The sequence below is a fragment of the Gopherus evgoodei genome, chromosome 11 (assembly GCF_007399415.2).
Source record: "Gopherus evgoodei ecotype Sinaloan lineage chromosome 11, rGopEvg1_v1.p, whole genome shotgun sequence".
NCBI lineage: Eukaryota > Metazoa > Chordata > Testudines > Testudinidae > Gopherus > Gopherus evgoodei.
In genome coordinates, this window is record NC_044332.1 from 80,939,404 (window position 1) to 80,954,247 (window position 14,844).

Consider the following 14,844-nt stretch of genomic DNA (forward strand, 5'->3'; position numbering starts at 1 on the left):
GCCTCCCAGACCAGTGGCCAGGACCCAGGCAGTGTGAGTGCCACTGAAAATCAGCTCGCGTGCTGCCTTTGGCACACGTGCCATAGATTGCCAACCCCTGGGCTAGGCAGCAGTTCTGCATAAAAGGAACTAGGGGTTACGGTGGATGAGAAGCTGGATATGAGTCAACAGTGTGCCCTTGTTGCTAAGAAGGCTAATGGTATTTTGGGCTGTGTAAGTAGGAACATTGCCAGCAGATCGAGGGATGTGATAATTCCCCTCTATTTGGCATTGGTGAGGCCTTACTTGGAGTACTGTGTCTAGTTTTGGGCCGCACACTACAAGAAGGAGGTGGAAAAATTGGAAAGTGTCCAGTGGAGGGCAACAAAAATGATTAGGGGGCTGGAGCACATGACTTATGAGGAGAGGCTGAGGGAACTGGGATTGTTTAGTCTGCAGAAGAGAAGAATGAGGGGGAATTTGATAGCTGCTTTCAACTACATGAAAGGGGGTTCCAGAGAGGATGGATCTAGACTGTTCTCAGTGGTACCAGATGACAGAACAAGGAGTGATAGTGTCAAGTTGCAGTGGGGGAGCTTTAGGTTGGATATTAGGAAAATCTTTTTCACTAGGAGGGTAGTGAAGCACTGGAATGGGTTCCCTATGGAGGCGGTGGAATCTCCTTCCTTAGAGGTATTTAAGGTCAGGCTTGACAAAGCCCTGGCTGTGATGATTTAGTTGGGGATTGGTCCTGCTTTGAGCAGGGGGTTGGACTAGATACCTCCTGAGGTCCCTTCCAACCTTGATATTCTATGATTCCATGAACAGTCAATGGGTTATAGCCCTTGGGCCCTTTAAGCAGGAACTGGGCAAACATAGCCAACTGGCCCTAATCTCTTGCTGCAGATACAGGGCACACCTAGTAGTCAATTAGTCCTGGACATTTGTACCACAGCCAGAGAAAACCCAGTAGTTAATGAGCTCTGGTCTCTAGTCGCAGAGACAGAGTGAATCCCAGGGGTTGGATGTCCTAGCTCCATCAGACAACCGACGAGCACAGGCCACTTTACCTTATAAGGGGAGGCTGCCCCTCTTGGGGGGTGTATGTGGCAGGTGAGGTCCAGGCCCACCCTACTCCACCAGCCCCAAACCCAGGGCCCTAACCGTGGCACAGCGGTCTGCCAATGGGTCAGCGGTGATTCCAGCCACAACTTGCTGACTGTGTCTCTGGCAAAGCTGCTGTCATACTAGGGTCAGCTGTCCCTCACCATTTCCTCCCATCTCTTCCCCTTGGGGTGTACCTGGGTTAGCAGGGCGTCGTCTGCCTCCTCTGGGTAGGTGGCCCAGGGCAGTCCTGGCAAGTCCGTGGCAGCAGTATGTTCCCTGGTGGGCAGGGCATTGCTGGGCTCAGCAGCAGGGTCAACAGCTGGGAGCGAGCAGGATCCATCTGCCTCCCTCTGTGTCTCTGCCCTGCCCTTTATACTTCTGTTCCAGTGGCGTACCTCTGGTGGGAGGGATGAGACGGTTCTGGCCCTGCCCACTTGGGAGGGAGGGTGGTTCCTCCCCCTCTGGCTCAGAGGGAGGCCATACCGCCTCACTACAGTAACATTCTCAAGATAGCTTTATATAGGTTTTGTTTTGCATAGGAGGGTTACATGGTGGGGGGAGAGGTCACCTGGTAGATGAGGATAAGGACGGTGAGGGAGCTTCCCAGACCAAGGGCAATGTGATAGGATGGGGTGACAGGAGTGTCATGGACTTAGAGGGTGGTGTGATTGGTTGCTGGGGAGGGGAGCATGTCCTGGGCCTAGAGGGCAGTGTGATGGAATGCCAGAGAGATACAAGGCATGGAAAAGTCTGAGACTTATTAATTTAGTTTAATTTAAACACAAATAACAGATAATAAGGTGCTGACTATTCAGGTTCATGGTTAATTCAGTAGCCACCTTTCCCTACCCCATATGCTTCCCCTATTTAGAATTTACAGTAGAACCTCAGTGTTAAGAACTGACCAGTCAACCACACACCTTGTTTGGAACTGGAAGTATGCAATCAGGTAGCCGCAGAGACAGACAAAAAACAAAAACAAAAAAAGCAAATACAGTACAGTGCGTTGTTAAATGTACATTAAAAAAAAGGAAAGCAACATTTTTCTTCTGCATAGTAAAGTTTCAATGCTGTATGAAGTCAGTGTTCAGTTGTGAACTTTTGAAAGAACAACCATAATGTTTTGTTCAGAGTTACTAACATTTCAGAGTTATGAACAACCTCCGTTCCCAAAGTGTTCGTAACTCTTGAGGTTCTACTGTTCTTGAATGTGCAGCATACATTTCAGTGTGCTGTAATATATTCAGTACCATTATGCTATAGGAATCAGGAGGCCTTACCTCAGCATATAGGTCCAGTGCATCACTGCGCTTGTGGGAGCCCCCTGCTTATGAGGGAGGCTTAACAGGAGCTAAAGCCAACATTTTCAAAGTGGCTTTTGATTTTGGGTGCTTCTCTCCATGCACTGCTTGGATGCTGAGGAGAGGTGGAGAAGCGGGTCCACCTTCCATCTCAAGGGGAGATAGAACTGTGACCTCTGTCTGTGACACACTCAGAGCTGTGACCTTGCACATGGAAAGCTGTTTCAGTAGTTCCTTTGTGAAACTAGGGATGGGTGTCCCTTTCGAGTGCTCACACACAAATGTGGGAGCAGCTGGTGCAAGGTACAGTGGAAAGTGACTTGAATCTTGTGTTGTTTCTAATGGGCAATATTTAATTGCAGGGCACCCGGGTGTGGCTGCGGGAGCAAGATCAGCTGCAGCCGTGCACTGTTGGGTCATGCAATGATGGGTTTGTGCTCTTCACAACAGATTATGGAGAGGTGAGTATAACTGGAAATCAAGGTTTGCCTGAGGCTCTGGCTGGTGTTACAGCTGAGAAAAGCTACAGGTCAAAATCACCTGGTCTTAGATGATTTCCTTATGTTATATGGAAACTGTAAACTTCAGTATCATAATTTTGTCTGAAAAATGTTCTCCTGCTGCTGTTGTAACACGTGAGATCACTGCAACAGCCAGAGGTTTGAAGTGCGTTCACTCTCTCTCTCTCTCTCTCTCTCTCTCTCTGTTATAGCTGACTTTGTTTCTAATCACCCTCACTGATTCTGCTGTATAGGCTGTTAGCCAGTTTCCCCAATTGTTTAGGTGGGGGTGTCTCACAGCTACAGGGGGGAGAAAAACTGTTTTAAAAAACAGGAAATGCAACTATAAAACCAAATTGGTTGGGGGTGGTGATGTGTATGTGGATTTAAATATTTGAAACTACCTTCACTCATTTTTTGAAATTGACTAGATTTCAAATTTATTGTGTCTCTTTAAGCTGCTATGAGATGCCTGACTTACCTCTCAGAGACTGGAAACCATCACACCAACATGTCTCAATTTCACATCTTGCAACACTGTCTTCCAAATACCCCACACCTGGCAGCACTGTATTCTGTAGTTAGGGATGGAGGATTGTCAAGGCACATTTTGGGAAAGGTCATGAGGGATGATGGGGACAAGACCAGCAAGGTCATAAGTTGTGAAAATCATAGCATAGTTTTTGAAAAGTCCTGGCTGCGTTAGTTGTGTGGGACCCGAGCAACCTATGCAGAGCCCACCTCTTAAACCAAAATCCCATGGGGACATACTATAGATACCTGATTCCCTCCTTTTCCATTCACTCAATAGCTCTTCTTTCAGGCCCAGGTTGCTTTAGGGTGTTTTTAATATAGGTTCTGGCCACCTGTTTCCTGAACCTTATTGCTGTGTTTTGGCCTGAAGGTGTATTGGGGGGTTAGACTAGATGACCTTTGCAGTTCCTTCTAACCCTGTGATTCTGTTGCTTGGGACCCTGCCTGTGAGGGCATTAGTTAGGTCATTGGTATCTCTGCAATGTTGTCCGTGATGCTCTGCTCTGTAATTGTCACCTATGCTGCCATGTGGACTGTTTTTACTAAGACTCTTTAAGCATGTCTCACTGTCAGCTTGTCTCCCCATCTCATTAATGAAAATCACCTGATTTTACCATGTGAAGAGTCCAGCGTCCCAGGCAAAGCTGCAGCCAATGAATAAAGTAATAAGTACTGTTTTCCTGGCCATTGCATCTTCATTTCCTCTCCCTTTTCTACCTGTGCTGACTTACATGCTGCCCCTGTATTTGGAAAGCCCTCCCAAAATCGATTAATCAACTCTGGAAAAAAAAACCCACCAGGGATTACTGTAGATAACCAAAGGCTCCCAGTGTGATGCTGTGGCTTATATGGCTAATACAGTCCTTGGATGTATAAATTGGAGAATACTGAGTAGGAGTTGAGAGGTGGGTTCCTGCCCCCAATAGGTTTTAAGGCTAGAAGGTACCATTAGGTCATCTAGTCTGACCTCAACATCACAGGTGTTGCCTCTGCATTGTTTCTTCTTGTTGTCCTTCATGACCAAAGATGATGTATTGAGTACGGCTGTGGTTAAAAAGACCAATGTGCAGGTGGCAGCCCTTTCCACGTGACATGCATAGGTAGCTTAATGTAGAGGAAGAGATTACAGTCTATGCCTGCTGAGTCTGCTGCTCTTTGACTCAGCCTCTGTGTCTCAAGATCCATAGGGCAGTTAATCTTGAATTGGGTAACCCAATCACTGACTATTGTTTGCCACCAGGATCTATGATGCAGACAACTTCAAGCTGTCAATGTCACTTGCACTATTTTAAGTTATGCTTCAGCGTATCCTTGAAGCATTTCTTCTGGCTGCCTCATACTCAGTTGCCCACTTTCAGTTTACCGTATGGCAACTGCTTTGGCCATTCTGGTGTTATTCATCCTCAACACATCATCAGCCCGGTGTAACTGTGATGCGATAAACATGGCTTCAATCCCTGTGGAGTATCTACGTTCCTGAACCCGTTAGTGATGGCTTCATCCTGCCACTTGATGCAGAGTATGGCTTGCAGATGTTGTAAATGGAACTTATCTGGAAGCTTAATGTGATGAATGTAGCAGGTCCAAGTCTCACACTCATACAAGAAGTTGAAAGCATCACTGCTTTATAGACTTTTAACGTGATTTTGAAGCTTAATACCACGTTGCTGCCAGACTCTGCCTGCTAGTCTGCTAAATGATGAACTGGCTTTGTTAATAACTTGTCAGCTCCTTGTCTGTGGTGCCACCATTCAACAATATACTACCAAGATAGCTGAAGGCCATAACAGCATTCAGCTGTGTGTTACTAATGGTGACTTTTGGTTTCACATAGGGTCTCCCTGGTGCAGGTTGATACATGACCTCTGTCTTTTTCAGATTGCTTGTGAGCTCGTACCTTTCTGCAGACACTGTGAATCTGTCCATAATCAATTGTGTATCTTCTAGAGTATGTGCCTCTAGAGCACAGTAATTGGCTTACAGCACGTTATGAACAATTGCTCTGAAGATCTTCGTGGAAGATAGCAGCCTGTTCAGATTCAGTAATTTTCCAGAGGATTGGAAATGTATCCTGATACCAGCATTCAGGTCTCCTGTAGCATCATCAAGCATAGCTACTTAGAAGAGATTAAACAAGAGTGGGCCAATTATGCAACCCTGTGTAATACCTTTAGTAATAGTAAATGGGTCAGACAGAACACCATCTATGTAGACTCATCCAAGCATTCCATCATGAAATTGCCTCAGAATGTTGGTGAATTTTTCTGGACAACCAAACATACATTATAATTGTCAAAGCCCAGGTTTACTGACAGTGTCAATAAAGCTAGGTCAGTAAAGACAGTGTAAATGTCATGTTGCTGTTCTCTGCATTTCTCCTGCGTCTAACGGGTTACAAATACACCTCTACCTCGATATAACGCTGTCCTTGGGAGCCAAAAAATCGTGCCACGTTATAGGTGAAACTGTGTTATATTGAACTTGCTTTGATCCACTGGAGTGCACAGCCCCCGCCCCCAGAGCACTGCTGTACCATGTTATATCCAAATTCGTGTTATATCGGGTGGCGTTATATCGAGGTAGTGGTGTATCATGTTGTGATGGTCCTGTCTGGTGTTATCTGGACCAGTGATCTGCTAGGTCCCTCCAATCCTTGACTCTGGGAGGCAGCCTGACCCTCCTCTGCTGTGAGAACCCCCACTCCTGGGCTGTTCACGCACAGCCTCTGGCATGTAAGATGCTCCTTGGATTGTGCCACCGAATGACACTAGCTAATATCTCTGTCCCCAGTTACACCCCTAGGAACCTCCGTCTTGCAGTGTCCAGTTATGCCTGCTGGACACTGCAAGCTTATATGAGTTCATCAGTTTAACAAAGAAATTGATATGTACCAGACGTCTTATCCCAAAGAGGGTCTCTGACATGCTTCAAACCTAACACACTGCTTCAGGTAGAATAAACAAACAGATTTATTCACTTAAAATGTATCTTTATAGTTATTATAAGTCAAAGCACAAGAAGTCAGGTTTTGTCACATGAAATAAAAGCAAAATGCATTCTAAGCTGATCTTAACACTTTCAGCACCCTTACAAAGTTACATGCTTCTCACCACAGGCTGGCTGGTAGCCCTTCAGCCAGGCTCTCCCCTTTGATCAGCGCTTCAGGTGCTTAGAGAGGAAAAGCATGGCAAAGTCTCTCCCTTTTATATGTTCTTTCTCCTCTCTTGGCTTTGCCCCCCCCACTTCAGAGTCAGGTAAGCATTACCACATTGCAGTCCCAAACTGGCCAAAGGAAGGTGGGCGGGTGACTCCCTCAAGAGTCTAACAGACAGATCCTTTTGTTGCTGCTTAGGCCAGCATCCTTTGTTCCTGTGAGGCGGGGCTTGGTTTGTCCCATACTGCCCTGATGAGGTGTGAACTGCCTCTCTGCTCTTGGAGCATTTTTGTCTGGGCTTATTTTAAGCCATGAAGATGCATTTTCAGCCTCATAACTATATAACATTATAACATTACTATAACTGTACTGTAACAACAATGCTTAGTGCATCATGAGCCTTCTGAAGACACTCGACTCGACACGCTTTGCATTGGATACCACACAGTCATAAGGATGGACATGGGGACGAAGGATGTTCCCCTGAGGTACAGAGCGTCACACATGTCTGCTGCTCCATATGTTGGCCTACAACCATATTGCAACTCTGATAGCAGACAATTAGCTATGTTATAGCAGACAAACAAAAAGCACCCTAGTCAGAACTTTTCCAGCGATAGAGCATAATGGGATACCTCGATAGTTACCACAATCAGACTTTTCACCTTTCCTCTTCTATATAGTGATGTCTTTGAAGTCTTGTGGTATGTCTTAAGTCCTCCAATAGTAAGTGCAGTTGCCTTGGCAGGATCTCACCTCCATACTTGAATATTTTCCAGAAATGCCGTCAGATCTGGGGGACTTGCAGTTTTTCACACTGATTGCAGTGCTGACTTTGCCAAAGAACAGGATTATGTCCATGTTGGCTGACGCACTACTCTTCTTAATGCCTCATCTGTGATGTTGGATGGTGCAGTCAAAGATCACTGAAGTGCTGTCACCATTTCCGAAGGATTTCTCCTGTGTCAGTGATCAGCGTTAGGCTGTTTGCATTCTTCAGAGTCACAGGAGTGGTATGTGTGGGACCATATGTCTTTTATATACATCTAGGAGAGAGCATCAGTGAGACTGCTACTGGCTAGTGTCCAGTTGCAGTGTCTACCCTTCAGGAAGGATGTTGAATGATTCAGGGACTGGAAAATCTGCTGTACAGTGATAGGCTAAAGGAGCTCAAACTGTTTAGCTTGACAAAGAGAAGTTCAAGAGATGGTGATTTACTCGTGTATAAATATTGACATGGGGAGAACATTTCTGGTAATGGAGGGTTCTTTAACAAACAGGCAGAACGTGAGCCAATGTGTGGAACTTGAACCTAGGCAAATTCAAACTGGACATAAGGTGCATGTTTTTAAATGAGGGAATTAGCCATTGGACCAGATTACCAAGGAACGTTGTAGCTTCTCTGTTATCTGAAGTCTTGAAATCAAGCCTGGATGCTTTTCTAAGGGAGAGACTCTTGTTCAACCACCAGGTAGCGGACTCGCTTCAGCAGTTCCTGGGTGAAATTCTGTGGCCTCTTCTCCGCAGGAGGTCAGACTAGATGAAATAGTAGTCCTTTTTGGTTACCTCTCCTTAAAATTCATGACCTCATCCTTTAAATCATCCCTTCTAACATTTGCCCACAAGAAGCAAGCAAACCAAAACCTTGCTAACTTGACTTTTCTGTTACATGCAGCAGTCTCAGCAGTGTTCAGATTTATGGATATTTTGTTTTCTTCTGAAGGCTAATGCTCATACTGAGTCACTGAGTGATTTTAATGCTACTTCGTCTCGTCTTTCTTTTTGTTTGTGACCATCTCATTGTGTCACAGGTAATATTAGACCCGAAGCAAGAGTTTTGTGTCAGGGACTTTGATTTTCTACAGGACTATGTGAAGAACTAAGTTTGGTTTTGGGCTCTGACAGCTGATTGTCTGAAGTGATTTTCCTCTTAGTCGCTTTCTAGGTTTTTTTTTTTTTTTTTAACTTTTATCAGTGAATAACAATCCTGCTTCCTGATTGGCCGTCAAATTCATTTAATTTCCTCATAATCTGTATCTATTTAGGATCTGATATCAGGGCTGGCAAGGGTCAGACATCTCTCAGGACATTCATGCCTGGAGCCTACCTTCTCACACATGCAGTGGGCTGCAGGGAGTCTCCTGCGATTGCTCATCCTGGCCACTGGAATGGATGATGGGTCCCTGGGGTGCTGAGGCACAGGGGGTGATGGTGAGGTAGGTGTGAGGAGAGATCATACCTGTACCTTTTTTATCTTGCTTCCTTTCCCCTGCTTTGCTTTCCGACCACTGCTCCATAGTATTTGCAAGCTTAAAGGGGTACAGGGATTTATGAGAGGAGCAGCATGGAGTGAGTTAAATCAAATATAAAATTTAAATCACTGATTTTAATCATGATTTAAATCATCAATTATAATTTTCATTTGTACATTTTGGTTTTTTTTCTAAAGTAAGGTTGATTCTCATTAGTTGATAACTATTAAAACAAGTTGGTTGACAACTAAATATAGAATCTATGCTAAATTTACTGCTTCTTTTTGCTAACCTGGAGGCAACACATACCTATATGCATTTATTTAAGCAATTGTATAGTTTAATTTTTACATGTTTTAGGTTAGAAAATGGTGACTGATGCATTTCTTATTTACTAGATTAATTCTTTACTTCTGATTTGTGTCAAGTTCTATTTGGATGGAAATTCAAATTCAATTAAAAATGCAAAACAGCATTTAAAAAAAATAAACAACTTTAAATTTACTGGATGCATATAAAAATCTATTACATTTTGCATTTAAAACAAACTGATTTATTAAGCAAAGGAAGTATTATCTGCAGCTAATAAATTCAGCTGGTAGTTTCTGGTCTCCATGTTTCAATAATTTAGAATGAATTCTAGTTTTCCTTGATCGATTGGAAGAGGAAAACAAGATTTCTTGCTTTTATCATTTCCAATTGGTTTCTTTACTTTGAACGAAGTCACCATTGAACTGAACTAGTTGAATAAATCAAAATTAAGAAAATATTCTCTCTGCACCTATACAAGAGGCTACTGGTGTTAAAAATGGCATTAGTGCTTTAACAAATGCTGGCTCTAAGTGCTTTGCCAGTGACTTTCACCATTTCAGTGGTTTGGCTTTCTTTAAAACTTGGAAGCAAACGTACCACTTGGTGTTATTTTTTGTATTTAATTTAAATGATTGTTATAGATTATAATACATTTAGGCTTTAACATAAGTGGTCAATTTCAATTTGAATTATCAATAAGTTTATTTTAAAAATATCTGATTTAAATAAAAAAATCAAATTTTAAAATTTTATTTAAAAAAATCAATTTGTAGCCACCCTGGAGAGGAGGGGCAGTGAGGCCAGCTGGCTGCATGTTCAGAGTATGCCAGGGTGGGCCTCAGCTTCATTCTCTTCAGACTCAGGTTACTGATGTTTACTTCCAGCTCTAACTCTGGGGGAGAGCCTGCACTATGATGTGTTGCAAAACAGGCCAATGCAACTTGGACAAGGTTTTTAACTATAGGGACAGAGAGAAGAGCGTGTGCCTCAGACCTGAGAAGAATTGACAGACATCTTAAACCCATGACTTCAAAAATCATGCGCAAACACACAACAAGAGATTTGCGTATAAAGCATGATCTTTAAAATAAAAGGAGAAGAGCATGTCTATTTGGTCTGGCTTCTGCTTTTCAGTCTCTTCAGAGATGTAGTCCAGGCCTCTGAGAATGTGCAGGGTAAGGATGGAAATACATTCTGAAACATACACCAAGCGCACATGTACGAATCTATTCTCTTCTGCTTAGGTTCTTATTCCACACTCCTCATCATGGTATCCAGGCATCTCCCTGGATGTGGGCTCCATGTTACCTTTTTTAACTCTCAGGGTGACAGCCTTTTGCTTTGTGAGTCCCTGCTCTGGGCACTCTCCAGCTTCTCCTAGGCAGTACTGAAGATGGCGAGAACAAATCTGGAGTGGAGGAGGTCTGCATGCTCCCAGAGTTCTCTCCAGAGGGCTCATCCCGATAGGACAGGAGTGTAGGAAGCTGTGCAAATTAAACCCAAACAGCAGATATCCACACTGTGTCATGTTCCACCTCTGATCATTAATAAGTACCATGAGGTAAAGCTGTGATCAGTGATTCTCTTCTCAGTTGTTACTGGTCTCTTTTCCCTTTCTCTCCAGGTATTCTGCTATCCCCAGGCTTCCTTACCCAGGGAGAAAGTCTTGCCAATGCACCAGACTAGTGTGGAGGGTGTGGAAGACATGTCCATGCTGGGAGACATGCATGAGGCTGCTATTCTGCTCAACCTACATCAACGCTACCAACAGGACAGCATATATGTAAGTGTCTAAGCTGGGAGAAGTCCCTGCTGGCTGATGCCCTCTGTTTATCTTCTGGAGCTGCCAACGTACATATAGAATATTGATTTGAACAATGTCCCCTGAGCTACAGGGACTGTTCCCAATGGATAAACAGGAAATTCACTCTCCTTTGCATTTCCATTGAATCCTAGATTTCTCTTGCTCCCTGCACACAGGGCCGGCTCTAGCATTTTTGCTGCCCCGAGCAGCAAAAAAAAAAAAGCCGCATTCACGACCAGCAGCAGCTCTACTGCCGCCGAATGGCCGCACGTGCTGCCCCCTCTCTTCATTAGCCGCCCCAGGCACCTGCTTGCTATGCTGGTGCCTGGAGCCGGCCCTGCCCGCACAGGGCTTAAGCCCCTGTAGAGAAAGAAAAGTCCCTGTCCGTGGATATTCCGTTCTGGGCTTTGGGATGGTTTTGCAGGGCCGTTTCTCTTCTGTATTTATTTTCATATTAGCAGCTGAGTTTGACATTATATTCCCTGTGTCCCCTGAGTCCCCAGCTCTTGTTGATCTGAACACGGTTGGGCCAGAGGTTATAGGTTGATCAAATGGCCAGTAAGGATTAGAAGGTGCAGTGGTTCTTCAAGTGATTATCCCTATGTGTCGTGCACTTCATGTTTCATATGTGCTCCATGTGCTAAGGACTGGTCTGCACATCCACCCCGTCCCCTCCTCATGCTCTGCATCAAAGGAAGGAAGGGGGCTGCCAGATTGCTATCTTTGTTCCTTCTTACCACTCGTGTTCTAAGGTGGAGTTCAGTGCTTGTGCTGACTTCAGCTTTTCTATAAATATTTTTTTAGTTTTTTAAAATGTCCTAATTAGCTAGCTCAATAGTATGGTTAGTTAGGGGATAGCTTAGGGCATGGGAGGTTAATTATTTATTGTCAAGATCCAGACTCCAGAGAAGAATATAATAAAAAAATCAATAAGTAAGTAAATAGATCTTGGAATCCATTCAAAAGCGTCTGGCGGTCCTGATTTGGCCCACGATCTGCCTATTGACTACCCCTGGCCTCAGAGTTCAGTTCCTTATTTGGACCCCCCTTGTGGAGGGGAAGCTGTTGCTGCACGCCTTCCAGCCTGACCCTCCAACGGTTGCAGGGAGTGAGTTGCGATGCATGCCACAAGCTCTTCCCAGTCACAACTACCACGATGTCTGTCTCTGCTGCCTGGGGGATGCGCACATACTTTCCAGCTGCAGATCTGTAGGTCCTTCCCAAATAGAACTACGCAGTCCAGGGAGTTTTGGGTCTGAAAGTCCCTCACAGGAGAAACCATGAAAGCGGGAACAACTTCTGACTGGGGAGACTCCCCTCCCCCATTCATCATCCTGAAGAAGGTAGGAGTGGCTACTCTTCTTCTTTGGTTCTGGGTGTCTTCAAGACCTTTGCCCCACCTCTGACTCCGAGAGACTCTGGAGATCAGAGGAGATGGGAAAGGGAGATATAAATGCTTCCAAAAGAACAAGAGGGAAGGTTCCCTGTTCAAGCCCTCTAACAAGAGGCAAGAGTCCCCTTCCCATACCAAATCATTAGGAGCTTCATTCTCCAGAGTGGGACTGTCTGGTACTAGGAAGGACTAGACCAGGACTTCTTTGAAGGCCAAAATTTCAACACCCTCTGGTACTGGGACTGCTTCTTCAGCACCAAATCCCTCATCAGTGGTGCTGGATCCGGTGCACTGTTTGGCGATCTGAGCTGTGGAGATTTCCCCATCTTCTCTAGTTCACTTCTCAGCTCTGGAAGACCTTCTGTTGCTCCTGGACCTGGAGTCACCACTCTTCCCCGGGCCTCATTGCCTGACACTGGGACCCTAGCTGGCACCAATATCTCGAAGGTACTCCTCTCCGTCTCTGTCCACATGTAGGAGTTGAGCCAGACGGTCTCCAGTACCATAAACAAATAGAGGTAGGTCATCACTGCTCCTTCTGGTACCAAGGGACCCTCCCCACCCCCAGATCCAGGATCAGAATCTTCTGAGTTGGAAGAGTTCTGTGGCATACATCTGGACGCAGACTATGCCCCAGGGAGAAGATTCACCCCAGACAGAACATTGGGAGTCTCCAGAGAGTCTCAGAACTCTCATACTAGAGAACATCTGCTACCTATTACCACTGGTGCCAAGCACCTTGGGGCTCAGTGCCAGGGGTTATCAGAGCCCGCAGTGGCAGTACCTCAATTCCAGAAGTTCCATAAGACTACCACCCAGTATACCCGCCTCATGACACAAGGGACCAAAGAAGATCTAGGGTTCCTAGGTTAGAGGAGGAGCTTCCTCAACCAACTCTAGAGCCACAACTCCAGCAACATAAGAAAGAAGAGCAACAGGCACAGGAAAGGCTACACCTGTGATATTGTCCTCTTTTTCCCTGTGTGAGGCTGTGATTTCAACTTCCCTGCCACACCCTGATAATACTAAGACCTTCTAGGAATGAATCAAGAGAGTATCAAGGTCACTTCAGATTTCCCTGGAAGAGGTCCAGGAAGTACCACACAAGCGGTTGGACGTTTTTTATGGCTCGTGTCCGACTGGAGTGGTGCTTCCTATTAATGATGTCATCCTCAAACATGCAAGGGCTGCCTTGATTCTGTCAGTGTCCATGTGGGCTGAAAAGAGGTATTTCATACCTCCAAAGGGTTAGAGTACTTATTCTCCCACCCACCTCCCAACTTGGGGGGGGGTGTCAGTGGCCACTGAGTGTAGTCATCAGAGACAACCCAGGTCTACACACATGATAAAGAAGCAAAGAGGCTTGACCTCTGTCTAACCTTCGCTCTCCTTCCCCTGATACATCAGGTACTAACCCAGGATGAAGGATGGGCTTGCCCTCCCAACCCAGCTATGCTTCACCTGAGGGCATGGTACTCGGATAGATGTCAGTTAGAGAGGCCCTGTTTGATTAATGTCAAGGCATCCTGAACAGCAGTAGAAAGAACGCTACCAAGAACATAGGTGCCAACTTTTCTCTGCGCCAGTGGGTGCTCAACGCCCCGCCCCTGCCATGACCCCATTCCTACCCTTTCCCCAAAGTCCCTGACCCAACTCCGCCCCCTCCCTGCACCATTGGACCCCTTCCCCAAATCCCTGCCTTGGCCCGGCCTCTTCCCTGAGTGCGCCGCGTTCCCCCTTCTCTCCTCTCCTCCCCGTCCCTCCCAGCACTTGCTGCCGTGAAACAGCTGTTTTGTGGCGGCAAGCACTGGGAGCTACGGGGAGAAGCGGGGCCGCAGTGTGCTCAGAGGAGGAGGTGGAGGTGAGCTGGGGTGGGGAGGCCGGGCAGGGAGCTGCCGGTGGGTGCAGAGCACCCACCAATTTTTCCCTGTGGGTGCTTCAGCCCCAGAGCACCCACGGAGTTGACGCCTATGACCAAGAAATATTATGAAGAAAGTGGAATGGGTTTATGTTTGGGTTTAACCAACAAGGAATTTCCCCTTTAGGGGCCAAGATTCCATACATATTGGACTGCATTTTGTCCTTAAAATCCTGGGGGCTATCTGTTAGCTCCCTCGGAGTACACCTGATGGCTGTCAGTGTGTTTCATCCTCCTGTAGACACCTACTCTGTGTTTTCACACCCACTCACGGCCCAGTTCCGGAAGGACATGATTTAAGTCTTCTTCGTGTTGGCAAAATTGGTACCACTCCAGGACTTGAACCTTGTTTTATCAGTTCTGACTTAGTTTCCATTTGAGCCCCAGGCATCCCGCTCTCTACTGCATCTTTCTGTGAAGATAACATTTTTGGTCACTGGTATGTTGGTCAGAAGAATTGGGGAGCTAAGAGTGCTTGTGGCTGACCCTCCCCCATACAGCTTCCCACAGGGATAGGATATCTATGAGGTTACATCCTGAGTTCATCCCTAAGGTGGTGTCAGTCTTGCACATCAACCAAAGGATCCCTC

General features: G+C 45.7%; 1 protein-coding gene across 3 annotated transcripts in view; it reads left to right on the forward strand.

The window, feature by feature from the left end:
* LOC115659798 (unconventional myosin-X-like) overlaps positions 1-14,844 on the forward strand; it is a 263,102-nt gene that overhangs the window by 44,918 nt on the left and 203,340 nt on the right. For all 3 annotated transcript variants that reach the window (XM_030580481.1, XM_030580482.1, XM_030580483.1), the window contains exons 2-3: positions 2,750-2,848; positions 10,764-10,922. In XM_030580481.1, coding sequence (XP_030436341.1) covers positions 2,750-2,848; positions 10,764-10,922 — 258 coding nt within the window. The remainder of the gene's footprint in view (positions 1-2,749; positions 2,849-10,763; positions 10,923-14,844) is intronic.